Source organism: Trematomus bernacchii, unplaced genomic scaffold (assembly GCF_902827165.1).
Source record: "Trematomus bernacchii unplaced genomic scaffold, fTreBer1.1, whole genome shotgun sequence".
NCBI lineage: Eukaryota > Metazoa > Chordata > Actinopteri > Perciformes > Nototheniidae > Trematomus > Trematomus bernacchii.
In genome coordinates, this window is record NW_022987714.1 from 11,144,243 (window position 1) to 11,171,520 (window position 27,278).

At 40.2% G+C, this 27,278-nt stretch overlaps 1 protein-coding gene across 4 annotated transcripts in view; it reads left to right on the forward strand.

Moving 5' to 3' along the window:
- The first annotated feature begins 3,047 nt into the window (after positions 1-3,047).
- si:ch211-1e14.1 (UPF0606 protein KIAA1549) overlaps positions 3,048-27,278 on the forward strand; it is a 41,533-nt gene continuing 17,302 nt past the window's right edge. For 3 of the 4 annotated variants that reach the window (XM_034142009.1, XM_034142012.1, XM_034142011.1), the window contains exons 1-10: positions 3,048-3,203; positions 4,164-4,453; positions 18,143-20,275; positions 20,444-20,532; positions 20,948-21,107; positions 21,198-21,328; positions 22,475-22,667; positions 22,769-22,828; positions 22,926-23,071; positions 26,947-27,124. In XM_034142009.1, the coding sequence (XP_033997900.1) occupies positions 4,321-4,453; positions 18,143-20,275; positions 20,444-20,532; positions 20,948-21,107; positions 21,198-21,328; positions 22,475-22,667; positions 22,769-22,828; positions 22,926-23,071; positions 26,947-27,124 (3,223 nt within the window). In that variant the 5' untranslated portion in view covers positions 3,048-3,203; positions 4,164-4,320. The remainder of the gene's footprint in view (positions 3,204-4,163; positions 4,454-18,142; positions 20,276-20,443; positions 20,533-20,947; positions 21,108-21,197; positions 21,329-22,474; positions 22,668-22,768; positions 22,829-22,925; positions 23,072-26,946; positions 27,125-27,278) is intronic. The other variant, XM_034142010.1, reaches the window with a different exon arrangement.

A 27,278-nucleotide genomic window follows, 5' to 3' on the forward strand; every position in this document is an offset into this window, starting at 1 on the left:
CATTTTTGGCCCATAGTGGACTCCATGTTGTGTTGTGTGAAATGTGGGGGAATTAAAAGTTTAGGTCAAATATTTAAAATGATATAAATTATCATATTTGTGTATGTGCCGCTGCCATTCCTCCACAAGGTTGCAACATTGATGATAAATAAATGACAAATAAAGCTTTGCCAGTTTATAACCGATGAAACATGATGGTATCAGAATACTCACTTACATGTGATGTATAGGATGCTACACAGGTCACTAAAGATAAAGTGTCAGAAATAAGCAAGATGATTTAATCGCCATGTTGGTTTTCTTTATTGCAGCATATGACATAACATGAAATGAGAACAATTTTTTAATGTAAATAAAGTGACAAAGTGTCAGTTGGACATGTCAGTAAACATTATATATAAAATAAAGTGATAACAGTAATAATATAAAATAAAACGGTCCCAGGTGTGGAGATAGTCTCAGCAGCATACACACCTTAGTGCAAAGTTGTGTGTCGTGTGTCAGTAAAAACCAAATAAACTAAACTTAACTAAACTATGCCTAAACTAGGCATAGGCTCAGCAGCAGACATTAACAGGGGCCACTATTTGGAGGAAGACCTGTTGGCTGGGAAAGCACTTCCAGAAACCCAGTGTTAAATGCCGCTTGTTGCTCATCCTGCCGCTCCTGGCGCAGCTCTTGGCGCAGCGCCCACACTTCATCCTGGTGCCGCTGGCGCTCCATCTGCTGCTGGAACAGTTCTGACTGGCGCTCCATCGAGGTGATCATTTTGGCCTCCGTTTCCTGGGTCTGGCTGAACTGCACCACCTGATCTACGCGCAGCGTTCTATTGTTCACCCAGAGAGAGCGCGGGACACGACGCGTCCCGTAGTATTTGCATATCTGGAACACATACAAAGGCGCAAATTAGCTCTACATAACTCCACAAATCCTACATTAGATAGTATTAATAATTTACTGAACTTACCATTGCTGTTCTTAGGGCGTGAAAACGCTCATCGTCATCAGCCATCCTACGGTGAAACATGGCAATCATGTGTGCTTTCCGTCGGCCAATCCTTTTCCTAAGGCTTTTAAACTGCCTTTGATGCTGAAGAAACTTTGCGATTATAGCATTCGACGTGTGGCGGCTCCGGATTTGTGTCGGACGCCAAATAGGCTCAGGCTCAGGCCGCATTAACGAAGTTACAAAGATGTATAACATGAGCACAAACAGCACAACTTCAGTCGACTCCATCTCCATCATGTCTGAGGTCGGAAGGTAAACAACAGACAGTATACGCGGGAAGTTTTTCTTCTTCTTCTTGTCTTGTTTTGTAGCGGATTGCAAACAACTTTAAGGTGCATACCGCCACCTACTGTACTCGCCGTGAAGTGGTTTGTGGCCTGCCAGTAAAGCCAAAGCACAAGAAGAAGAAGTGACGTCAGCGGCTCATTTGCGTAATCTTCCCTCAGGGAAAAGTACTCCGGTGTGAACGCGATCTGTACTAAGTGCCCTGGGGTTAAAAGCGCCGGGGCTCTGAGTGCCGGAACTAAGTACAGGAAAGTACTTGGTGTGAACGCGGCTATTGACTACAGGTCTTTGAAGATCTGGAAAGATTCAACAAAAAACAAACTAGTTTTTTAGTGACCAAATAAACAGCAATGTTCAGATCAATTACTTATTTATGTTTTAAATAAAGGTGAATGTATTCTTTTATTAATATCACTCTATAACCATAATACGTTACATAGTCTATCTGTTAATTTTGGCTGTCTTTTCAAACAAAAATGGTCCTGACGTCCTCTACAGTGGACGTACTGTAACATTTAAAAATCAAATTTAATTAAAAAAGTCTAAATTGCAAGATATTTTTTTAACCCTAAATAAGTAGGAAATAAAAAATAAAGAAGATTGGAAAAAAATACATGATAGGATATTTAATACGTGCATTGAGAATAATTACAACATTTAGCTTGAGTTTATCATACCGTGTGTTGTGTAAAACCTGAATCTGGAAAGTAATTGTAAGCACAGCTAGCAAAATGAATATAGTGAGGTACAAAAGTCAATGCGATATCTGCCTTTGGAATACATAGGAGGTGGAAAAAGAAACATGAACTTATAACTCTCAAGTGAAGTATAAGTACCTCCAAATGTAACCTAAATACAGTGGTTGGATAACTTTAGCTACTTAGTTCACTTCCTACAACAGACTGAATCCATTGAAGCTCTTGTTCATATACAATTACCAGGTCATTTTTTTTTTTTTAAATGTTAGGACATTTTCTTTGATATTAATTTCAGCTAAATGTTCACAAAGGGATCAGAATATTCTGATCAGAATAAACTGTTCGTAGATTCAACCACTAGGTGGCGGTGTGCACCAACAGGTTGACGTCTATAAACTGGCAGTGACGTGATAAGGTTATGCTGATTATCTCTATGTATTTTTCACCAAAAACCCTTGTTAAACCAGGGGATGTATCCTGCGCATATTACGCGGTGTGAACTGTTTGGAATTTGGGAATTTAACTTTCTTTCTGGAGTCATGCATACAAATAAAAACAAAGTGTGCATCTTCTTTGTTTCTGGTTAGATAGACTTGTAAACACTGCGCTTAAAAGGCTCATAAATGTTGACGGAATTGTAAATCAGCATGCACATCAGTGCAACACCAAGTATGCTACACCAACAATTAATCATTGAAGAAACATTATGTGAGATTATCGATCTAGAGTCATGCTTTCTTTTTTTACTGCATGACTTGGTTAACTTTATTCAGCCAATAATAACAAAAAAAGTCTGGATAGATACATCCACCCATGGCTATACCATGTTTAGTGCATCATCGCATGAGGCAACGTTGCCGTGGAAGCCGCCGACGCCAGTAGAGAAGACCTACCTAATTTTTAAACCCCACTTTGACAGAAATGAGCTGCAGCCAATGAGAGCCGGGTTTGATAAATTATAAGCTAATCAGATCAGCCAGGGGGCGGGACTAACCCGATCCTCAGGACGAGAGAAGGTAACTGTTACTAAAAGAGTGTCAGATATGAGCCAGCCACCAGCTCGGGCACGTCTACACTGAAATAACTTCAAACGCAGGCAGGTGGTTTCATGAAGGTTAATGACGGAGCCTTTCACAATATTTTGTTTCCTGCAGGAATATTTGTCGGAACCCAGACAAAGGAATTGATAGAGTTGGAGCTCCTTTTTTTTGGTAAGTCTGAATGCGCAGCTATGAGCAGGCTGACAGGAATGGCTGAGGGAAAAGAGAAAAAAATCGTGTTATCTTTGCACTCAAAGCTAGCTTTTGGGAATAGGGCTAAAGTATGTTAGCTAACCTGGTTGTAGCATCATGCTGTGACAGTCAAATGAAAGATGTATCATGCTTTGTCTAGCCTTACGGAAAGCCACATGACCGTAAACTTGCGAGTAACGGGACGGGATGTAGGACAAGAGACTGTACTGTGTCATGATGAGACCGACTGAAGCTAGCCAGACAGCGGGGATGAAGTCTGTGTGCAGCCGCCTTATCCACACAGATATGTAGAGTTAGTTAGGTTCTTTATTACATCTTATAAAAAGATAATAATTCCTAATTTGTGTTAGTTTGACCTATGCTGTTAACGTTACCTTAGTATGACCTGTTTGGCCATGTGCATGAAATGTGTCAGGTTGACTTAACAATATGAAAACAAACCCCCATTTAAAAAAACATGTTTTTATAAATACTAGAATGTGTAGCCCTTTATGTTTGTTTAAAGGATTTATATAATTTTGAAGTCCATGACAAAAAATGGTTTTAGAATAGGAATTAAGAACACCTTTAGCTTTATTGTTTGTAAAAGACCACGTGCATTAAGATTTGTTTTTGTAATTACCTCAAATAAAAGAAAAAATAGAAACGTATAATTTCCTGAACAATTATGTATTTGTCCTAATATAATTATTGTATTGTAACTAACACATCTGCCCCTGATATGACAGGTTTTAACATATATTGCCAACATTATTTGCTATGAGAATGTTACTTTAATCAAATACAGGTTTTGAATTCAATACACATCTTTATTGTTTGGTTAACTTAAGTTCAGCAGCAGTTTCTTCCAACTAAAGGCTGATTAAATAAGTTATTATTAAGTAATAACAGAAAATGTTGCTCCTTTGTTTTCAACAGCCATTCTTCATTGCAGCACATGTTATGGAAGGAGGAGCCTTGAACTGAAGGAGACCAAACCAGGCAGCTGGATTTAACACAAACCTTGACTATCTTTTTGGAGTGAATCTTGTCTTCTCACCTTGTTGAAATGCCTTGACCGTGCCCCTGCCGTACCATGGCAGGTTTAGTCTCCTCTGTGGGTTTGGTGGTGATGCTCAAGGCTCTCATGCATGCCCATGGCCAGCGTGCAGTGTTCCTGGGGATGATGGTGTTGGTAACAGTAATCGCAGCTGACTCACCTGTTGCAGGTAAGAGAACACCTTTTGCTGACTCACACAACACGATCCACTCATTTGTACCTTGTGTGTGTCATTCAACAATCAGTTAGCTCTGAAGCATTGACTAGTAATAGTCCCCAAGTTCAGTTCAAATTTCACTTGTAAGGTGATGAATGCAAATGAAAAATAACTAGTGAATAAAAGTGAATATGGTATCTGTGGAACAACAAGGGCCACATACAGTACCGCACAACCAAACATGTGTATGGCGTATATAACTAAAATAGCTTCATGTATTGCACTAGAAAGTATTGTTAAAATGGGTCTTTTATGCTATTTGGGGTTTTCTCTTTCCTATGGTGTGTGTTTTTGTGCATGTACATGGCCTGCAAAGGCTCCAATCCAAAGTTCTCTCCCACAAACTCCCCCTGCCTTAAACACCTCGGACCTTGGACTCCTTTGTTTACTTCAGTAACATAGTGACATCACTATGTACCACTTATTGACTTATTGGCTAGCGCTCCAACACATTGTATGTGATAGGCTAAGGGAAGGGACATCTCTTAACAGTTGATCAATCACAAAAAAGCCGGCCAGCTAACCAATCAGAGCCGACTGGGTTTCAGACAGAGGGTGAAAAGAGGTCCGCAGTATGAGAAAAATAAAGCATGTTGAACATTAAAGCATGTAAACATGTCACAAAATACAACTATGAACCGGGAATTAGCATAATAGGACCCCTTTAACCAGTTGTGTGTTTGTGGTGGATTGTTTTAATGGCATCCAGGATGCAAGGCAGGCGTTATAAAGATCTTAAATCAGAAGTTTAAAGCCATCTATTGTTTCTTAACACCAGTGTGCAGGGCGGCAAGAGCATCACCTAAACATTTTTACTTTCCTATATGTATCTTTCTTCAACCTTTATTTAACTAGGGTAGGTTTCCTTAGCGGGAATGCTTATCTTCAGCAATATTTGACATCTAGGAGAAGCTTAGTAAAAACCATAGTCTTGTTTGTCGGCCACTGAGGAGCTTCACTGGAGCAGTTGGGTTTATAGTGGCCTTGTACAAGGCCAACTTTACCAGTGACCTTCCAGTAATGAGATCGCTATCTTAACCTTTATACTCTTTCAAACTCTTTTACTTAAAGGTCCCATGTCATGCTTTTCTGGTTATTACCCGTCCCCTTGTGTGTTATGTAGCTTTTTATGCATGTAAACGGTCTGCAGAGTCACAAACCCTCAAAGTACACCCTGTAGCGAGTAAAACTCTAACACAGAAAAGACCTGTCTATGCTGCCCCAGAACGCCTCGTTGGAGATTTCTCTTTTTCCATTGTTTACTTCTTGGGTATAGCGACGCATTTCGGGTATAGTGACGCAAATTGCGGAGCCGTTACGTTTGGAACCAATCCGCGGACTTCCTCACACACACACACTCGGCGGGATGTTGCGAGGCTCGCTGCTGCGAGGAGCGGGACACTGTGAGCTGGCTCACTGGTGTGGGGTCGGCGAGACAGCGAGACACCGCGGAACTCAGCCTGGGCACACACACAAACTCCTAGCCAGGCTGCGGGTGTGTGTTTCGCGCTGGGTTTCGCTGTGTCTCGCTGTCTCGCAGACGGCCACTGGGCTCACAGGGAGGGGGGGGGCAGGAGCTCCAACAAGCCGTTTAGGACAAAGAGTGAATAGTATACACATACTATACAGAGATGCTGTATGAGAAACCAATGTGATTTTGGAAAATTGCACAATATACATTTATTTTAGTAGACCTCAACAATGGAATTATGATCAGTAGAAATGGCCATGACATGGGACCTTTAAAGCACGTCTCTCTCTAAGAAGAAATGCCATGCAGCCCTGAAAATGCAGCCGTTGGTTTTGCTATTGGTTGAGTAGTGTACCGAAAAGCAATGTCTATGTTTTGAAGTTTACATCAGCATAAACTGACTTTATTTTCATTCAATAAAGTCAGGGCTACAGCATGACCTCGGAAAGTTGAAGAGACATTCATGTTTGATTCTGGATAACATGTTAAGTTGACTGTAACTGAGTTAAACCCCTTTTCAGTAATTAGGGAAAGAGAAAGGGTCTAAATCCATCCACTTGGTGGGTGTTTTCCCCAGGCTGACTTTTATAGATAGTGACATGATCCCACCAACCCCCCTCCCCCGACACATTGCCCAGTGAAAAGAAAACGTTTTAAGAGAAGCCAAAATCTCTTGATATCGTGTTGTAATAGGATTATGTAGTAAATGCTGGGGTGAAAGCCTTGTGCAGGAAACCAGGAATAAGTCAATCTTAAAACTCTCCGTCCATTCACAACTTTTTGAATGTAATGACCATTAATGTGGTCCACCAACATTTCCTCAGTTTAATGCATTAATGAGGACCGTGTAAGACAACCCCTAGACATGTTTTGCTCTGAGCAAATTAACCTAATTTTTTAATTATTTCCATGTTTCGCCTTGACAGTATGTGTTGGTGACGGTTGTACAATAAGGCTTGAACAAGATATTTTTTCATATCCCAAACATAAGATGTAGAATCTTCCTGGTGTCCCGCTATTTGGTTAGTGTCTAAAACAAATGCCTGGTGTCACATACCATATACTTTGTAAATGATCTTATTTTTTACCTAACAAGTTACCCAGTTCATAGAATGGGGGAAAGAATAAAGTTAAAACACATTTTACTTCAAATTCACATTTGACTTCAAATCAAAGTTTCATCATCTCTTATGGAAAGTATATCTTCTGGCAAAGCAGAGGCGTGTTTTATTTATATTTCTTTGTGGTTTGGATGATCGCTCTAAGCTAGATGCAACACTTTGAGGAGCTTGTCATAGACAGTTTCTCTGTGGCCGACTGCAAACCACCGCATCACAAGAGCGAACATTTATCAGCCATGGATTGTACAGTTTTAAGAGAGCTGCACGCTGTTCTCAATTAGCCTGTTTTAAGCTCTCTAAATTATTGCTGCTTACTGGGAACATGAAGGGATCAGTCTTAAAAAATAGAACACTATAATATGAGTCCGATGTTTGTAAAGTTTCACCTGTTTCAAATTAAGGCTGTTAATGTGTAAAACGATAGTATGAATCTCGACAGTATATTTAAATACAGTACGAACAGAACATTTCCTTGTATCGTTAGCATAAAAGACCTCAATACTACACCTTACTCTTTTTCTCTTTATCGTCCACTTTTGCATCTTTTTACACATCCATCAAATGTAAACAAATGTGTTCTCATGCTTATTTCGCATTAAATGAAAATGAAATTGAATTTTATTTAGTATCCCGCAAAGATAAGTGGTTCGCTGGCACTGTTTTTCTGACTGTTGAATCAGTATCATATACACAGATCTAAGTTAACTAAGCTGTTTCATACACTGTTTCATTTGGGACATGATTGCTCCTTAAAAGCTAGATTTAACTGCATTACTCATACATCATAGCTAAGGATCTTATAAGAACCTATAAAACCCTCAACATTTTTGTAAAAGTCTTCCCCCAGAATGCCTTAGAAGTAGTGTAAGTTATATTGTATGACAGGAGGTGCTCATTATCTTCACCAATTGCTTTACGGCTCACTTTAATTCATGCACTGGATGACAGATAACTGAGTATCCATGGTTGTATTCAGCAGTGAAAGCACCAGTCACACAGCTTTCTTCTTACAGACTCTGAAAAGCAATCTTTATAGTTTCTAGGTCAAATAGAGCGTGGCGACCTCCGTATAATTGTTCCTCCAGATCCGACATCATACAGTCATTTCCCTCTTTCTTATACTTCCCTGCTTCTCTGCTCAACTTTCAGTTAAAGAAATAGTTCCACATCTACACCCTAGATCTTAAATCCGAGATCATAACAAATGTATAGCTTATAATTATAAGCTTTATATGTGAAAACGCCAATGCAATTTGGCTCCATCTGCACTGCAGTAGCTGGCGAGTTGAACCCAGCGATCTGCAGGCCCAGCAGAGTCCTGGCTGATCACCAGTGCAGTCAGTCGCCATGTGAAATGTGATCCGTGTGGGATGACAATATGGCCATTCATTATTCATTAGAGCTGGGAGCCAGTTGCAGATCAATGGGTAGAAGCTATCAAAAGTCAAACAGTGGCTCTCTCCAGGCCTGCAGCTTGACCAGAAATATATTTTGGAAAAGAGCCCATGGCTGACCCCGTCTCTTTACCCACTGACCTCTCCAGAGTGATCTGGCAGTGTGGACGCTGCTCTGCTGGACAAGGACTGGTTTGTGATATCAAGCAGACATTTTAAAATCAACTCTTTTATGTGACCAACTTTGTATTCAATCGTTATGCCTTCTTCACAAGATGGCACAAATATACAGATACAAATTATATAAATAAAAATAAGGAAAACCCTTGCAATTGCATTGTTGGCAATAAGTCCTCTCCTGATCAACGTTGCATACACAAAGTGTGCATATATCTGCCTTTACAAGAAGGTCATAATCAAATAAGCAACTCTTTTAAAAGGCGTTAATGTTTCTCCATTGCTTACAGATGCGATTAGTTCTAAGATGTATACAGTATAAAAGAAAAGATATACGTTGATTAATAAAGAATTAGCTTTTATGGCATTCTTCAACATATTTACCGGTGTCCATTCGATATAGGTACAAGTTATTTTATAGTCAGTTAAGCGGAGGATGGCTGTAGTCATTTGCTTAATTTTTTCCAGTTGTCCCCTTTTACCGTCATCTTACTGGTAGCTTGTGATGTGAAGGTACCATGGGGGGGGGGGGGGGTGAATGCACATCTGTTAGTGATTTTGTGTACCCTTTTTTTGAGGCAATTTTCCACTGCAGTTTCAGCATCATACGAGTGTCCAAACGTAGCATGAATATTGTCTCGAACAATGATCTTATTTTAATCAGGGACCAGTTACTCAGAGATTTTTGTTGGTTTGTTTTTCCAGACAAACGTACCAATAAGTATAAAGTTGAGCTTTTACCATAATATTTGCATTTTTTTAACACGATTTTTGCGCTTAATTAAGATCAGAAGTGGAAACAAACAATGGTAGGGTTTTAGGATGCTCGTACATTTTGTTTAATGCAACATTTCTTTACATTTTGTGATACAATATGTCTCTGGTTCAATAGACAGTCGACTAATGAAATACCTATTTATTAAGGTTTTAGGGGAAAATAATCTAAAATAAGTTATTAAACATTATTTAGACACTTAAAAAGAGAAGAAAGCGTACTACTGAGAACTGAATAGAAACATCTCTCTTGACAAAAGTTGGTTGTACACAACATAACCTCTCGGTAAGCTTTATTTATTACGACTAAAATGTCCTGACTGTGCTGTGAGTTTCTAACTAACGGTGTTGGGATCAACATTGAGGCCATATTGTGCTGAACCCAAATCTCTAAGTGCTCCGATGAACTGCAGCTGATTATTTATATATTTGTTCAGAGCAGATGGTGTGGTTCTGCCAGGCCTCTTTTTGGCTACTTCAGGCTAAAAATCTTTTTTCTTTACAACATCACAGCAAAACCTGACAGTCAGTATGTCGCTAGACTCTGCTCGGAGATTTCCCGTGTTTCTGCTCACATATCACACAGAGATGAAACTTGCCCAGTAGACAGTGTTTGTTCTCCCAGGACTCGCAGCCTGTGCTGAGAGGAGAAGTCGAGGAGGGTGCTGAGTGACACGGTCCTCTGAGCCTCTCTGGTTACAAGTCTTTGCCTTCCTGTCTTTCCAAGAAATCCGGACTGCAGAAAGTGAAGGAGTGTACCCCAAACTGTGCGTGTGTTTTTGTGTATTTTCTGAAAAAAGGTCACACCATGCATTGCAACATCAAAATATTATAAAGTGGTTGTGAATGTTGGGTTTGAGTGATTCTGCTTTCATAAACTTAAGTTATTAAATCCGTAAATCTGTTATGCAGTAGCCCGACATCAAATAAATCCCAGAAGACTCGCTGAAAATGTTTCATAAAGTCACTTTTCAGATTCTCTCACTCTCCCTCTGTAACCTCTCTTCCTCTTTCTCAATAGTACTACTCCACTCCCCCTTATATCCTGCTCCCCCCCTTTTCACTCTCCCCTTTTTCTCTTATCTTAAAAAGTAGGCCCTCAGGAAAACAAAACAAGGGTCACATGAATATTTGATGAAGTGCAGACATGACCTCAGTCAGGTCTCCATTCTCATTCTCACTTTTAGCCGATTCACCTCGAAATTAACTCACGGTAAATGTTTGCAACCTCTCCATCTACAACACTTTATGTCGCGCTCAAATGTAGGATTTGGATTAGCGTTTAAACCTAGATTCTATTTATATGATTTGAAATCTGTTCTCTAATCTTTCTCTGTTAGATGTAGGCTACATTGTCCGTCCCGGAAGCAACCGGTTTTAGTTTAAATAATAAACTCACCCCTTATGAATTTTTTTTTTTTCTGTGGGGGCTCCTTGATCTTTGGCTCATAGTTTGATCTAATTGAAATGCACTGATAACACAATGGAATCTTTCCCATCTTAAAAGCTTCCCCGATAAACCAAATGTCAACACGGCAATATCTAGATTGTTCGACTGCACTCAGCGTACGCAGCTCCTGCCAACTGAAAAGAGCCAGTCACGCAAGGGGCTTAGCGGAAAACAGAACCATGTGTGGGGTTGTAGTTAGCTAGCATTAATACCGAAATACGCTTTCTTCTCTTTTCCAAATTACACAACCATTAAATTACTTTTTTTTTCAAGCAATGAGCAGTCTGGCAAACATAGGAAATGATATCATTAGAAGGCTCTGTAATTGGTATCTCAGGTTTCTCCACATACATGGGTGTATGTGTGCTTGGGTGCATTACTACTGTGTGGTCGGTGCATGTGCACATGAGCGCACGTCTGAGTTTCACAGCTGCTTGGCTCAAACTTGTTGTTTGCCTGCTATGGAAACCGTATTCCTAAATGAAGGTAGGCTGGTTCTTGTGAAAAACACCTGAATATCAGTTTTAACAACTCAATTGGACCTCATATCATGTTGTGTTGTGTTTCTCTGTGTATGTGTAATTTGTTTGGACTGGGATCTATACAGCTCACCTTTTGCTCATCCATTCACCAAGAATAACATATTTGGGCTTCACCCAGGCCAACCACATGCATTAAAGCCGGTGGAGACAAAACATAAATGTCCTTTTCTGCAAAAATTGCTGTGAACACAACTATTTTGTCCCTCAGTTTTCACATGCCCTAATAATTCACTGTGTTAAAGGACACTGATCAGGTTAGGCTACTGCCTTGTTTTCTACTTCTCTATCAGTGAGGGCAGGGTCTGGTCGGGTAGAAGATATTTTTCTATGATCTGATGCGAGACATAAAGCATTTTGAGGTTAACTCTTTTATCAACTTTGAATCAGTAGTCATGAAAGAGCAGCAAAGACAAAATCACATTGTATCTTATTTTATTTATATCTGTTTGTGTTAGTTGTTGCAGGCTTTGTTTAAGACGCTACTACTGCATGAATTGGTAGTATTCTGTGTTGTTATCCAGTCTCAGTTTTCAATATGTTTAAAGTTTACTGTGAGATTTTACGTAAAGAGCACAGGACCCTTTTGTAAACTTGAAATGAAAATGAAAAATGTGTGTTCTGGGAACACAAATCATAACATTTCCATACATAAAGAAACGTTGTCATTGTTGTAGTCCCGAAGTAATATGTTTTGGACAATGATTAACACACAAACAAGAACGAGACGCACTGCAAAAAGCAAGTCATTTATTGTCTCTAATTTGAAATGAATCTAAACATATTGTTACTCATTTGAGGAAGCTAAACAACCCCCCCCCACTGTGAGTGCCCTTTACGAAACATACTGTTTGCATTTTCTAAAGGTTAAATTCAAGAAAAACAAATGTGCCAATGATAGAAACATTGCACAATATGAAAACCAAATCATTTATTATAATAATATTAATAATCTATAATTCTCCTTCTTACATCCTAAGCTTACAGTAGTTAGGTTACACTGGAGTATAGCCAGACACAGTAAGCTGGATATTAAAATGATGGCATCAGAAAACAAGTTGACAACTCTTTTCAAATGAAAACAGATAACAGCCGAAGCTTATAAAGTTGCGGTATCTAGAAACTGAGTTGGCAAAACCGACAGCCTGTTTCTCCAGGCCTCCCTCCGAAGCTAGTCCCCCAAAAGTATCATTTTAAATGTCAAAAAAAAAACATGGCTGGTGATACAGTAAAACTATAGACTGTACATATAAAGAGTAGAACATATAATACACATGCAGCTGTCAAGCTAGCAGCTTGTAGGATTCTTCCAGAGCATTTCATTTGTCTGATTGTTATTTGGATGTTTGGAGTGTATTTCACAGAATATAACTACAAAGATTTCTCAAATACATCACCCACCTTAGCTTTAATGTGCTATAAGCGATTTGATGACACACACTGGGCCTCGGTAAGAGATTTTCAACACATATTGAGGTTAGTGGAGAGCTCCATAATATGATCTCATAAGAGTTTTCCAATATCCATCCTGGGTAAATGGGTTAGTGCTATTTCAGATGCGTGAACTTGTGTGCCTTCAGGCCTGTCTCTCCTCCGTCTCTTTTATCGCGGTCATTTTGTAAAAGAACATCACATCAGCCAGCCGCAGTAATAATCCCTCTCTTGTAGGAATCCTTTTTACATGATTGCTGGCAGTAATCCAAGTGTACAATTACAAGATGTATAAAACCAGCCAAGCTACAGAACAAACCAACCGAGCTACAAGAAGGGCATTTCTTTGTGTCATCATCTGCTCAAACATGCACAGTTTGGTTTTCACTGAATCAGCTGATAGAGATGGAAATGTTTCAATAATGACCAAAGATGCTCTACACCACCTTTTAGAGAACAGCAAAGGTAAAAACGAACACACTCACCGCTTCCACATACATGCCAGTCTCTGCACTGCATAATTTGCAAGATTTACTATAATAACTGTTAAGAAAATATCGCTCGTCGTCACCGGCTTGATCTTCAATATCAGGATACATGTATTTATTATCCTTGCAAGAATGGAAGTAGTCATCACATACAGAGCTGCATGGGACAAATAGTTCCCAGAACAGTGTCCTTGACATGCTTATATACAAGAGAGGGTGTTACAGTCACAAGATGGAGGAATACCGGTTCAAAGCAGTATTCAATGTTTAGTTCAGATTAGCTAAGGCCTGCGTAAGCAATAAACATGACAGTCATATGCCTATCTCCAAAGAGGCTGAATCATCATGTTAATCACATAGCTATCATATGCCTAAAACAGTGTGTCCTGACGCTCTTCTAGGTAATCATACATCCTGTCAAGTACACAGCTACGTAGGGCCTTTGTTATCATGTGCTACTCTGATATTGGAGGAGTACATTCAGTATTTTCCCAACAATAACACAATTACAAACCTAGCTGTTTATAAACAACACATAGTAGAAAAGCCCCGGAGTAAATATACTACAACCTTGTAGTATTCGCTAACCCTAACCCTAACCCCTAACTTGTTAATTTGGTCAAATGCTTATTTAGTTCAGAGCGTGTACAAGGCAGCTATTCATTAGTTTAGTCGAGGCTCAAAGACACATCAAGGCCTGATGAATGGAAGTGGAATCTCATTAGCCTAGGATGTTTCATGTAATGAATAAATGAGAATCTCACTGCATTCATTTTTCAGTGTTGTCAGAGTAATAAGACGAAGTATTGTAACATTTTTGTGAGGAAGTGGGATAATATTTTAGGTTGAAGCCGCTTGTTCAAATCTTTAAAAACTAGAAATATGATTCCATTTCTCACTTTTGATGATTCCTAAAACAGCCTAACCCCGTTTCTGTAATGAGTTTTTTCGGCGGTGAAATTAGGATCTTTTGAGCAAATGATTCACATATTCCAGAAAGAGAAAAAGGTGACCATCTGGACGAGCGAGATTAGAAAGCGAGAAGAAAAACCATAGTTGGACTCTGCCACTGTCCGGCACTGTACATCAATGCTCTCTAAACCTGATGTAAAGGTGTCCCTCAGCAGGGGTCTCACTGACAGGCCCAACAATGAGGGGCCATCCAAGTGTGACACACTCGTGTTTCGAGGGACAGGTGGCAGCGCTGCTTAGTCCGAAAGGCCTTCCTCAATTTCTACTTGTAACGTCAGCTCCAATTTAGTCCGCTCTCACTTGTGCCTGGCTGCTGTCTGTCACTCTCATCATCTAGGATTAGCCTTGAGTTATTGATGCCTGCTTAATTATTATGAATAAACAGCCAAGTCTTAGTTTCTACGAACATAATATTACATAATACTAGAAATGTAACCTCATGAAGCTGAAAATAAACTACCGCAAGGATTGTTCTTCATTTTGATTATTGGTTCTTTATCTGTAGCAATCCTTATCATCATTATCCTCATCATCAAAATCGTCATTTTCAGTACAGTTAGCGCTGCTGTCATTAAACACTTCACAATAATAGTATTTGTCTTAGTTAGCTAGATGCCACCAATTCATGCATGTTTAATTGTCCTAAATGTGACAATAAATTTATTTGTTTGTCGCTGTACGATGTGCTGAGATGAGGTGACATTTTGGGGTCATGTTCCACAGTATGACCTCAAACGTCAGCATGTTTTTCAGACAAACATGGTCTCCTGCGAAGCTAGTCTGTATGGCATTTATCAGTTCTTTTTTATATCTGCAGCACTTTAAAATGTATATTTAGTTGTTTGACAGCTAAATGGAACATAACATACACAGTTGAGCAGTGTAATGTTTATGTTTTAGTGAAAAAAGAACCAGCACATCCAAATATACGACACACACTTTTTTGTGTGTGTGTGTGTGTGTGTGTGTGTGTGTGTGTGTGTGTGTGTGTGTGTGTGTGTGTGTGTGTGTGTGTGTGTGTGTGTGTGTGTGTGTGTGTGTGTGTGTGTGTGTGTGTGTGTGTGTGTGTGTGTGTGTGTGTGTGTGTGTGTGTGTGTGTGTGTGTGCGCGCATCTGTCCAGCTGTGCGGGGTTCAAACACTTGGCACAGCAGACAAAGAGCCGTGTGGCTGTTTGGAAACGTGCAGCACACACTAGACTAGAGAAGTCTTGCCTTTTCCTTTCCAACTCTTTTCCAAAGGACTCTGTTATATTACCATGCTGACTCAATTAAGGTACTTTAGTAGGTTATAATTAAGTTGGGAGTTTTCTCCTGGGCCAAGCCAGAGGCAGTCTTGCTGTACAAAGCCATGCAGTAAATTGAAGATGACTCTCAAGAAATATATTCTTTTTTTAATTTTGATGCTTTTTATAAGAGATCTGGTCTGTGCTCCCAGCGTTACAAATAGTCTTCTCCCTCAGCTGATTCTGCAACTATTGTCAAGAGTGTAGGATTCTGCAGAGCCTCTGTGCGCTACAAAGAGCAGCTGCTGAGTCACTACGTCAGGCTGTTGGTAGCTTGCTTAAGGCAACAGCAATAATAAAGTCTAGCTCTGTTTAAGAGATGCTTTCAGGCACAAATCCATGCAGTTTGCACCAAGCTTATTTACCAGTTGTTTTTTCGTTGATGTGGTCTATTTATGATTGTATGCACACATGATGGTTCTTTTTGATGACCTATAACCCCAATAACAATAAGATACTATCTCCTTTGTTATACGTAAAGGTTTCTTCCAGTAGAATCATAAAACTTTAAACACATTTACGCATATAAAAGATGCAAACTTATTCAGCTTCATGTAACTGTTAAAAAGTCTATTACTATGAATAATGTAATAACTATTCTCTTCCTTCACCTCATGTTGCATTCCTTGAATATCTTAGACTTGAGTTATCAAGGCACTTCCCAAATTAAATCATGCATGTTACACCATGTTACGCAACATGGAGAGAAAGCCACCTGGGACTCAAATTCAGTCAGAAATGTATTACATAAGCCACATTTGCCATCCCTACAATTTGGCAGGTCTAATGTCCCCCTAAAGGATGTTAATGTTGTGTATAAGAGGTAGAGTTTCCTCCTGACGAGCTGAAAACTGCCCATCCATCACTCCAAGGTCAGGTACCGTAAAAAAGGATAGGAGACGATCTCCCTGGAGTACACCGCTAAAAACCACAGGTCATCGAGGTGCTGAGCCAGAACAACCACTCATTTGTTTCGCAGCATATGGTCAGTGCATGGCAAGCGTGTCAGAATATTCCCGTAGTTCAAAACTGTTAAAGGAGAAAACAGTCATTGTTGGGTTTTATTATGATATCACAAATTCAGCCTGGCATGGTCTTTTTTTATGAGAATATTTTCTTACTCCCTGATCTAATTATGAATTACTCTCAGGATTAATGGTTCCGTTTGACATCAACTTTAGCAAATTGTACATTAGTTTGACTAGTAAAAAGAGGCCTTGATCATGTTTTTAACAATCACAAAGTAAACTAGTACACATTGCAGCCTGATGCTGTCATATACAGTCAAATGAGCCGGCTATATAACTAATGTGTTCTGGTAAACCAACCTTATTACCTTAATGGATCTCAAATTCCAATTGTATCAATAGTTGTTGTTTATAAACCATCCGTCAATATAGTATTGATTATTGTTCACTTAATATAGGCCAAGGTTAAATATAACCTCCTAAACGCACCACGGGTTCTACAGATTTGATGCAGTGTCTATTTATAGTCTGTGTATGACTGTGACCTCCGCTGCAGAGGTGAAGTGTTACAATTACTCATTTGAGATGAGAAGTCCTTGTGAGCACATCCAATATATTTTGTTATTTCCTCAGAAATCAATGGTTATTTTTGTCTTTCACGGAACCATTTTTCGAACTAAAGCTATCCTATTGATGTAATGGCATTATTCTTTATGTCCAGTTTTGTATAGAACATAAAGCAGGGTAAAGTGTTTGCCTGTATGCTAGGGCTGTGCGATTATGGCAAAAATCATAATCACGATTATTTTGGTCAATAATTGATATCACGATTATTAAATACGATTATTCATTGACTTTGAAAACATCCATTTATTGAACTTTTAAATACAAATAATAATTTGAACAGTATCTTTTTCACTGTTGATTTCCCTGAACGTATAATTCAACTGAAAAACCAATACAAAAATAAATGATACATAAATAATATCAAAATAATAAATACCAATAAACAAGATCAACAAATATTTTGGAGCGCACTTCAACAAGCTACTAAACATATATAAATATGATCAATACAAATACATTAGATCAAATATGTTGCAGTGCACTGTCACAACCTAGCAAAGCAAAATAATCGTTTTTTTCGATTATGTTGTTTTCGTAATTGTGGCAGGCCAAAATCGTAATTGCGATTAAAATACGATTAATTGCACAGCCCTACTGTATGCTATGCAAAGCCATATATGTCATCCTAGCTCAGTTCAACAATCTGACATCATTACAATTGATTAGAGTCACATAAAGAAAGTTGCTTGAATCATTTGTAAAAGCTACTATTCTTGATAATTGACACCCAAAAGATATATGGAAATTAGATTGCCAAGTTCTGGCCCCTAAATTGTTAGTTCAAGTAAATCATATTGAGTGTGTGAACGATAACATTTCATAGAATCAGCCCAATTTGGTTCAGTCTTGCCCTTATCCTTGAAATGTACATTGTTTTTTTTTAATGGAATGTAGGCTCTTTATTCCTTCAATACTTAACTAAAGCATTCTCTTTGTTCCTCTCCAGATGAGTCTCTCTTGGACTCCACACAACACCCTGTGGGATTTCGTGGACATGTTCCAAGTTCAACAGGGTTCCAACCATTGGCCTTACCAGCCTCACATCACACTGCCTTTGAGAGCCCAGACTCACCTGGTACCCTGCCATCCATTTCTGAACCAAACCATGAAGTTAGAACTGGTGGAGTGTCACGTTTTCAGTGGGGACGTGTTGCTTCTGAGAAATCCTTCACAGCAAGTGACCTCATTGCAGAAGAACCACACCCTCTTTCCAGTCCCTCATTAAGCCCCTCCGAACCCATATCGGGGTCTAGTTCGCAATTTGAATCACCAGCTAAACTCTCTTCGGACTGGAAGCTGGCCAGCACAAAGTCGGCCAAACAATCCTCCTCTCTCGCTCAGCCTCAGTCGAATATATCCACAGCGTCATTAAGCCCCTCTGCTCTCACAAGGTCGCCACCACCTCAGCTTGGTCTTAATTCTAAGCAGAAAGAAACCTTCAGCAAGCAGCAGGATGGTCCATCAGAGCAAACACTGGAAATCATGACCTCATTTCCTGCTCAGCCTCTCGAGCCCCTTAAACTGGCCTTCCCTGACTTTGTGGCAGACGATAGTAAAATACTGGATGTGAACCAGCTGAGCCCCAGTAGTTCCCCCTTAGAGGAGAGCGGACCGACACGTGACATTAACACGCTACCCAACCCAGATGAGGTTCTGGCCCCCGGCTACAATGTGCCTTTCATCGCCCCACACCTTGCGTCTCCTTCATCTGAACCCACTGAGATCTCTCCGGAGGAATTCTACCCCACCAACACCATGGACTTCGACTGGGGGTCTGGGGACTACTTGGAGACGATGTCATACCTAAACGCAGATGGGGAGGACTACGCTCTGGTCACCAAGGTGCCCGCTGACTCGTATGATCTAGAGGACTACACAGAAAGCTATGACACATCGTTTCCTTCAAGAGTGGGCATATTTCCTTCGTCCTTGAATCCTCTTCACGTCTCACCATCTTCGAGCTTCACGACAGCGTACCATACCATTGTCCCATTTCAATCCATACATCCTTCTTCTTCGTCCTCTACAATTCAAGACACACTGGACCCTACTCCTTCCGCAAACAGCGATATACCCGACGCATCGGACGTAGATTGGGGCGATACTTTCACGATTCAACCGACAGATGTCCTGTTGCCCGACATGAACAGCTTGGAGTATTACACCACTCAGTTGACCAAGGAGAACAGTTCAGACGCGGGAGCTGAACACAAAGGGAACGTTACCGTGGTTTCCATCAGCCCTACAGAACTCACACCCACAAACAGCATCACCAATGATACCAAATTAACTGAGGATGAGTCCTCTGGTGATCTGTCAGGATTTGAGCCTCAAAATGACTCAACCCCAGCACCAACCACAGAGCAGAGTCCTCAGCTGGTCAATGCCTCGGAGCCGTTTCTAGATCCTTCCATAACCCCAAGCCACTACTTTGATCCCTCTTCGGTCTGGGGTGGCGAGTCTACCACCGTTTGGCCTGCACAATCTCCAACTGTTGGCCTAACAGAATCCATGTTACCCAGTACAACGCCTCTGCTGCCAGATGATGTAATGTCTCCCTCCTCTCTGACAGATGTCCATTGGTTTGTTACAGAGCCGTACCCATCAGAAACCATTAACACCAGTTTTGTCTTAACTGCAACTATAGCCTTCTCCCCTGTTCCCACTGACCCTGCTGCCAACACTACAGAGGGTTCAACAGAATTAACTCCCCAAGACTCTCCTTTTACAACCGAACAAACTCTCAACATCACGTTAGAGTCAACTGAACCCACACCCAATGTCACTTTGGTCCCTCCAGTCCTGTTGGGGGATCAGGGGGTGACTGAAAATGGAGTTGACATCACAGCCACAATGACCTTGATCCCAACTAGCAGTGAAGCTAATACAGTCTCTACTGCACCCACGACCCCAACTGCCACCATTACTTCCCATCAAGCCTCGACTGGAGATCCTGCCACCACAGAAGCCTCAACCAGTGTCAACATCCCTTCTGTCACCACAAAGGCCCCAACTACAACACCAACATCTCGACAGTATCTCTGCAACCTCGAGAGGCCTGCTTATTTAGTTAAAATTGGTACGTTGGACTTTTAATTATGCTTTCTGTTATATTACAAAATTGTATTTGTGTAATCCACATGTATGATGAGTCCAAATTGTTGCGGAAATCTGTTATTTGGATTTGAAATGTACATTTGTCATAAATTGTAATGGGATTGTACCATGCTTATGCTTTCTTCTAAAGGTTTCCCTTTCGGGGCCACAGTTGGATATGCCAAATCTCAAGTGAGAGACATACTGAAAGGGGAATTCAACAAGTCTGTAGAGCTGCAGGTAAATCTATCTTAAGAATATTTTAATTACATTTTAATATAATACCATGCAATATGTTAGTTTTTGTTTGTCAATTAAAAAAGACATAAAAAAGCAACATAGGCACATTATAACGTAAAAGAGATCATATTAGAAACTAAAATGCTTCTGGATTGACTGTGGAGTAAGTAACATGTGTGTAAGTGTATGTGTGTGTACATTACAGCGGTGCAGTTGAACCACTAAGGCAGACCAATTCCTGAGTTTTTTTTATCAGTGGTTCTGTGATAAACAAACCACAATGTAGTCACATCAAGATCCACAAGCACACAATGACCTCTCAAAAACATCAGCTGCTTATGTAACACTTGTAGGTTAACTGACTGACTGACTGACTGATATGTCTATGTCATTTATTCCTGCTTTGTCTGTGGAGGTTGTGGACCCCCCACCAAAGTTTGTGTTTCGGGTGGTGTCTGGTCCAGTTGTGTACACAGCCATATCAGTCATCAACGCTCTGCGAAGGTCTGGGCGCCGCTTCCTGTCTGTGTCTCCCAACTGGGCGACACCAGACAGTAAATACCAAGTCCACACAGGTAAATGACCTTCCAACAAGCTGTCTTTAGTTGTCTGTTGTTTTTAAGCTTGAACTTGATCTAAACTCTCCTTTTCCCAACTCTGTGCAGTGCTGCAGTTTGTTCCTGCTCCCATAGATGTGCGCTACTGCAACTTCAGCGAAAGCATTGAGAAAGGCTTGACCATGGCCTTTGCAGAAATGCGGCGGCGCTCAAAGGAGTCAACCAACTTCACAGTGCACGTGAGTGAATATGCACCTTAATTAACCAGGGGCAGTTATGTATTTATATTTATTTATATTTATTTTATTTAAGCATTTCAAGGTAAGATGTCACCATTCTAGCACAAAGAAATAGTGAAGTTTAAAAATGTTTTAACCAAACTCCTGTTCACTCCCAGCACTTATCTCAGCATATTATACTTTTGTAATTTTAACAATGTTATTTGTGCCGGTGCATGTCTTAGCCAGGTCACTTAAATCTTAGTCTCAGTCCGTCACTAAATAACGAATGACAAACTGTTACTAAAGCTTTTATATTTAAGCGAGTTATTGGTTGCAAAAGCAAGAGAAAGCGTATATTATGATCTGAATCACTTCGTTTGGTTTGACAAAATCTGATCAATGCACAAAATATCCATCCATACCGGCATGGTAAGAAAAGTAGCCCAATTATCATGCTCCCCATTGTATTTGCTGGTTCTCTCTATCTGTTATCATGCCTAGAGCGCCTCAGTGGACTCCTTCCAACACAAAAGAGAGGCTTTTTCACTTTCAGACACCCCACATAGGACACTCATTTTTTACAAGCTTTATCCACAACCTCAGTTTTTGGTCCCTACACAGATGTAATAACCACAGGCTAGGGTTCAGGCACCTTCAAACTCAGCTCTTTCTCTACTTTACATTTTCCACACCAGTGATTCTCAATCTTAGTATCACTCATGAACAAAACCCCTGGATACTTCACTAGGATACTCATACTCTAAGGAGTTCATGCTCTAGTTGTTGAGTATTAAGGAAGCTTACTGTTTGCTAATAAAGAGCTTATTTGGCTATGTGGTTAGCTGGTTTCAATAGAGTTCTGGGTAATCCTATTACACTGATGCCTGTGTTACCGTCTTTTATTTGGAATAAATGTAAGGATTAAATCAAGCTTTATTGCAGGAGCTTGGAAATGTTTAATAAAAATCTAGCAAACTGCTACATTTTCTGTTCAACTTTCCGATCACAGAAGCCAATAATTCCAAGATTGGGAACTTCATTCAAACTATTTTATGAGACAAATAAACTTCCAAGAGACTCACGCAGGATGGAAAATGTTTTGTACTTTCCGTTCAGTAATCGTTCGTCTGCTGAACAGTACATCTCCGTCTAATTGTGTTTCAGATCATAAACATCACCATGGCAGCTCCGAAAAATCAGGAACAGCGGCTAGTGAGGCAGCCGGTGGACATAACGTTCACTGTGCGCGTCTCCAGGGGTTACCTGATGGGGTCAGAGGTCAGCAATGCCCTGATGAAGCTCACAATGGTGGAATTCAGCTATTACATGGGCTTTCCTGTACTGCAGATTGCTGAGCGTGAGTACCGCAGTGTAGTCTTTCTATATTTAAACTCCTTTCACTTCGTCATAAGTCACCTTTACTGTAATAACTCTTAAATCATTTTTTTTTTATAACAGCTTTCCATTATCCAGAGTTGAACACCAGCCACTTGCTTCGCTCCACCTGGGTTAGAACAGGTATCACGGTTTCACTTCTTGGCATAATTAAAGTTAACTCATCTACTTTAATTGAAAGGCTCCGTGTGCTGATACTCTGAATGATCTCTGTGCTTAGTGCTCATTGGTGTGCTGGACCAGAAAGTGAGTGAGAGGACCTTCCAAGCCAACATGGAGCGCCGGGTGGCCATGCTCCTCGGAGAGGCAACGGGATTAATCAGACGCGTTAAGAGAGCCACCCTTATAGGCAACAGCAGTGTCCAGGTACTGTACAATTACATTTATTCAACACTGTACTTAGCGGTTGTATTCACAGTTGCATAGCCTTAGTAGACGATATAAAGCAAAATGTAGCAAGCATCATCCGAAATGTAATTACTGTATTGTTTAGCCATTTAATGTCAGTGTTTGGGGAGGAAATGAAACCAGGGGAAATCATTTCACTTGAATAAAACATAACTAAGTCAAATGTAAGAGACATTAAAGAGGCCCTTTTTATGCCTTTGGGGTTTTCACTTCCCTGTAGTGTGTTATAAAGGTTTTTGTGCATGTAAATAATCATCAAGGCTAAAATCCCAAAGTTCCCTCCAGAGGGAGTTTCTCTCCTACACACTGAAACACATCCATTGGACTCCTTTATTTTTAACATAGTGACATCACTAGGTAACAATTGTATTGAAAAGTGCTCCATTACATTGTATGTGATAAGCTAAGGGATGGGACATCTCTTGACGGTTGACCAATCACAGCCCGCCAACTAACCAATCAGAGCAGACTGGGCTCTGGTTTCAGACAGAGGGTGAAAAGAGGTGCTGCAGCACAGGCAGTATGAGAGAAATAAAGAGCTTTTTGAACCCAAAAGCATGTAAACATGTCACAGTAGAGGAACACAATACTAATATGCACCTGAAAATGAGGATAAGAGGGCCTATTTCTCTATTTTAAAATATTGTCTGATTATTAGGAAACTAAGTGAAACAAGTAAATAAGTCCACTCTTACAGGCAGGCTCAACACTAAACCCTAAATTATTGTTGAGACAGTCATGGTAGTGTCTTTTCTTTGGAAATTACACAATATAAATTCCTTGTTTAATGTTGTGCTCATTACACAACACTTGTAAACTCTCTGACAGGAAGTTTGTTAATGGATTACTCGCTAAATCTTGAAAAAGCTCCCTTCCTTGTGCCATTTATATCATCATGATTCCCTGATGCAAGCTCTCTCTGACCACCTTCCCTGAGAACTGAGGGCTCATTATGTGAGCGCTGCAGCGTTAGAAACCTCCGAGCGCCCTACTGCTTTACTAATCAGTCACTAGCTTTTGTGGGTTCGCTCCGCACCTGCTCGACTCATCTCTGGGACAGGATAGGGCTCTGTCTCCATAGCAACAGCATCCCATTCATCCCAGGGGCTGGCCACTCGAAAGACCACAACCTCTCGAGCCCCTTGTTTCTTTCTCCTCTTCCTCGTTTCTCCGGTCCTGTTACTTGAGCTGCTAAGAGCAGATCAATTATTTATTGTTTCTCTTTCTCCTTCTGTGTCCTGCAGTTGTGATGATTAAGAGTTGTTGTTGTTGTTGTTGTTGTCAGGGTAGATATTATGGAGGGGGAGATACAAAGACAGATGAGGGTAAAATATTTAGAAATAAAAAGAGCAAGAAAAGCCAAACACTGAGAGAGAGGAGACTTGTTTTGGTAAGCGAGAGATGCGTATTCGAGCTGACCTCATGAAGTCTGAGCACATAGGGTGGTCTTCAAACAGGGGGGCTGTCAGAGTGATGAGGGTCAACCTTGGCTGAGTAGCTGCCTCACTCTTCCTGACCTTTTTGTCTCCTTAGTTGTTGTTTCCACAAAACAGCTGATCATTTTATGTAAAAGAGAGTGTGTCTTTGTGGTAATATTAGACATGTAATTTTAGGCTTTGGCATCCTTTTAAAATCATATATTTCCCAGTGATGAATATGTCAGAGAAACAATACTATGTGTTTGTTTTCTTTCTATCCTATTTTACATTTCAAAGACACTCATCTGTAAGTGTCTGTTGCAGATAATGAGAGTTTTGGTGACATAGACCGAACATGTGAAGAATCCTGTGTCTCACTCTATTGCACACACACACACACACACACACACACACACACACACACACACACACACACACACACACACACACACACACACACACACACACACACACACACACACACACACACACACACACACAGTATCAGTGTGGTGTTGTTCAATAACACACACATCCACGCTGCCGCCTTTCCACTCTAATAACCATGCATGGGCTGGATTAGCCCCTGGATGAGAGGACCAGCCCGAGCGTTTTTTCTGTGTCAGCCCAGCCATGACCCACGCTTTACTCTTTCCAGTAATGCAGACAGGAGACTGTGCTGCGCCTCAGGGCACCCAGAGGGAGACCACACACACACACACACACACACACACACACACACACACACACACACACACACACACACACACACACACACACACACACACACACAGGCAGGCTGATATATCATGATTGTGCTTTTTTAATAATTTGTGTTTGTTTATTAGTGCATGCAGATGTTTTTTGTCCATCCAAATAATAGCAGCACATCATGCAAAAGGATACAGACAAATACAATATGATATAAATAATACATTTGACTTATTTTGTCTGTACCTGAACGAAAAAGTCAATATAAATGGGCACTGTTTTTTCAAAGTAATTGTGTTTTTCCTTAGTCCTTCGTGTTAGATTGAATGAAATTATTTCTAGGACCTTATGTCAAATCTTGTGACTGATAGTTTGAATGTCTTAAAAGACTAAGTCAATGGGAGTCTGATTTTATTTTGTTAAATATAAGCTAAATTATAACAATAAAACACATCAGAGAACTGTCTTGTCTAGTTTATAATATATTTAAACGCAGGTATGGTTGCCAAATAGGAAATGCTGGTTATTGTCACAGAAAAAAAAATGCACTTTAAAGTTTGCCCTTGTAAGTGAGCCATCACACTCTCCATTAAAAAGTCATATTTTTAATTGGAATAAGCACGCTTGGGGCCTTCATCAGATATTCAATTTTTACTGATGAGAGTGCAGTGCCTCATCTTTCATTACTGGAAGCTCTTTTCCAGTTGCTTGCTTGCAGCATGAATTGATCGTAAATGCTGCAGAGAGAAAATATTTATAGTTTAACAAATGAGAATTTTGAAGTTAAAACAAGTTGCACAAGTAATGTTAATAATTATAGATTTGAACTGAAGCTCAACTAGTCTGCACCTTGTTGTGGATGTATTAAAAAAAGATGAACCATGGTGGTAAAAGTTAATCAACAGACATATAAAGACCTTTAACTGAGGATTTAAAGCCTCTCCCTAAGCAATGTGAATAAGTAATAAGATTTATTGAGTGTCCTTCAGACTTTTTCTACATCCGGATATGTTTATGTTTGGAAAATGACATAAGATGCCATAATGTCTGCCAACAGTTTGGAGTCACTAGTAGTCAGTAACCCTGATAATTGCCCCGTGTAAATGTATGACTGCCAAGTTATATAGCAACCTGGCATCCTTTCCACACACAAGACAATGTATCCTGAGGATTTTCTCCCACAAGAATCCACAATATACAGTGGACCTAAAGAAACTTTCCTCCATCATTTCACCAATTCATGCTTCTTGATTTTTTATTATGGGAAACGAAATCACTTTTATCACTTACAGAAATATTCACACTCCAATATTATAATACAAACAACTCAGGAGCTGGATAACAGGGTTCAGAGATGGAATCAAGATTCAAAGGCTTCATTGTCATATGCACGGTGTAGTTTTTTGCAAAATAAAACCCCCTAGATCCTCCAACAATGCAGCATACTATACTTAAGACATAAGAAAGTGCAAAAATTGTGAGAAAAAGAAATGAAATAGAATAGGATAAACAGTATATAAAATAGATGACTGCACAGTATTATACATACTGTATACTTGGCCTTACATCTTGTTTGGTGTAAGACATTTGTTAAAAAAATAAGATAATTGAAACTGTTATTGATTTAAAGGGATATGTACATCTTAAAAGAAAAAGAGGTAATTACACAAATGACACTACTTTTCTTCTCTTTCCCTTTCCCAGGTTGTTAGTGCGAGCCGGCTGGTGGGTGCGGACCATCCCTTGGAGATAGTGTACTTTGTGGAGGGTCCCAGTGGTGAGAGGATGCCTGCAGATCAAACAGCGGCCCTGCTCAACAGCCTGGACGTTCAAAGGGCCGCCATCGTCTTGGGATATCGTGTCCAGGGCATTTTGGCGCAGCGTGAGTATTTCTTGCATAGTAGATAAAGGCCGTTCCAAGGCAGCAGGGTGATGTGGTGATTACCAAGATGCCCCTTGACATGGACAATCTACATTCAAGCTTCCATGTCTGCAAGCATCTTACTGCCACTTTCCTGTGTGCTGGTATGGAGTTA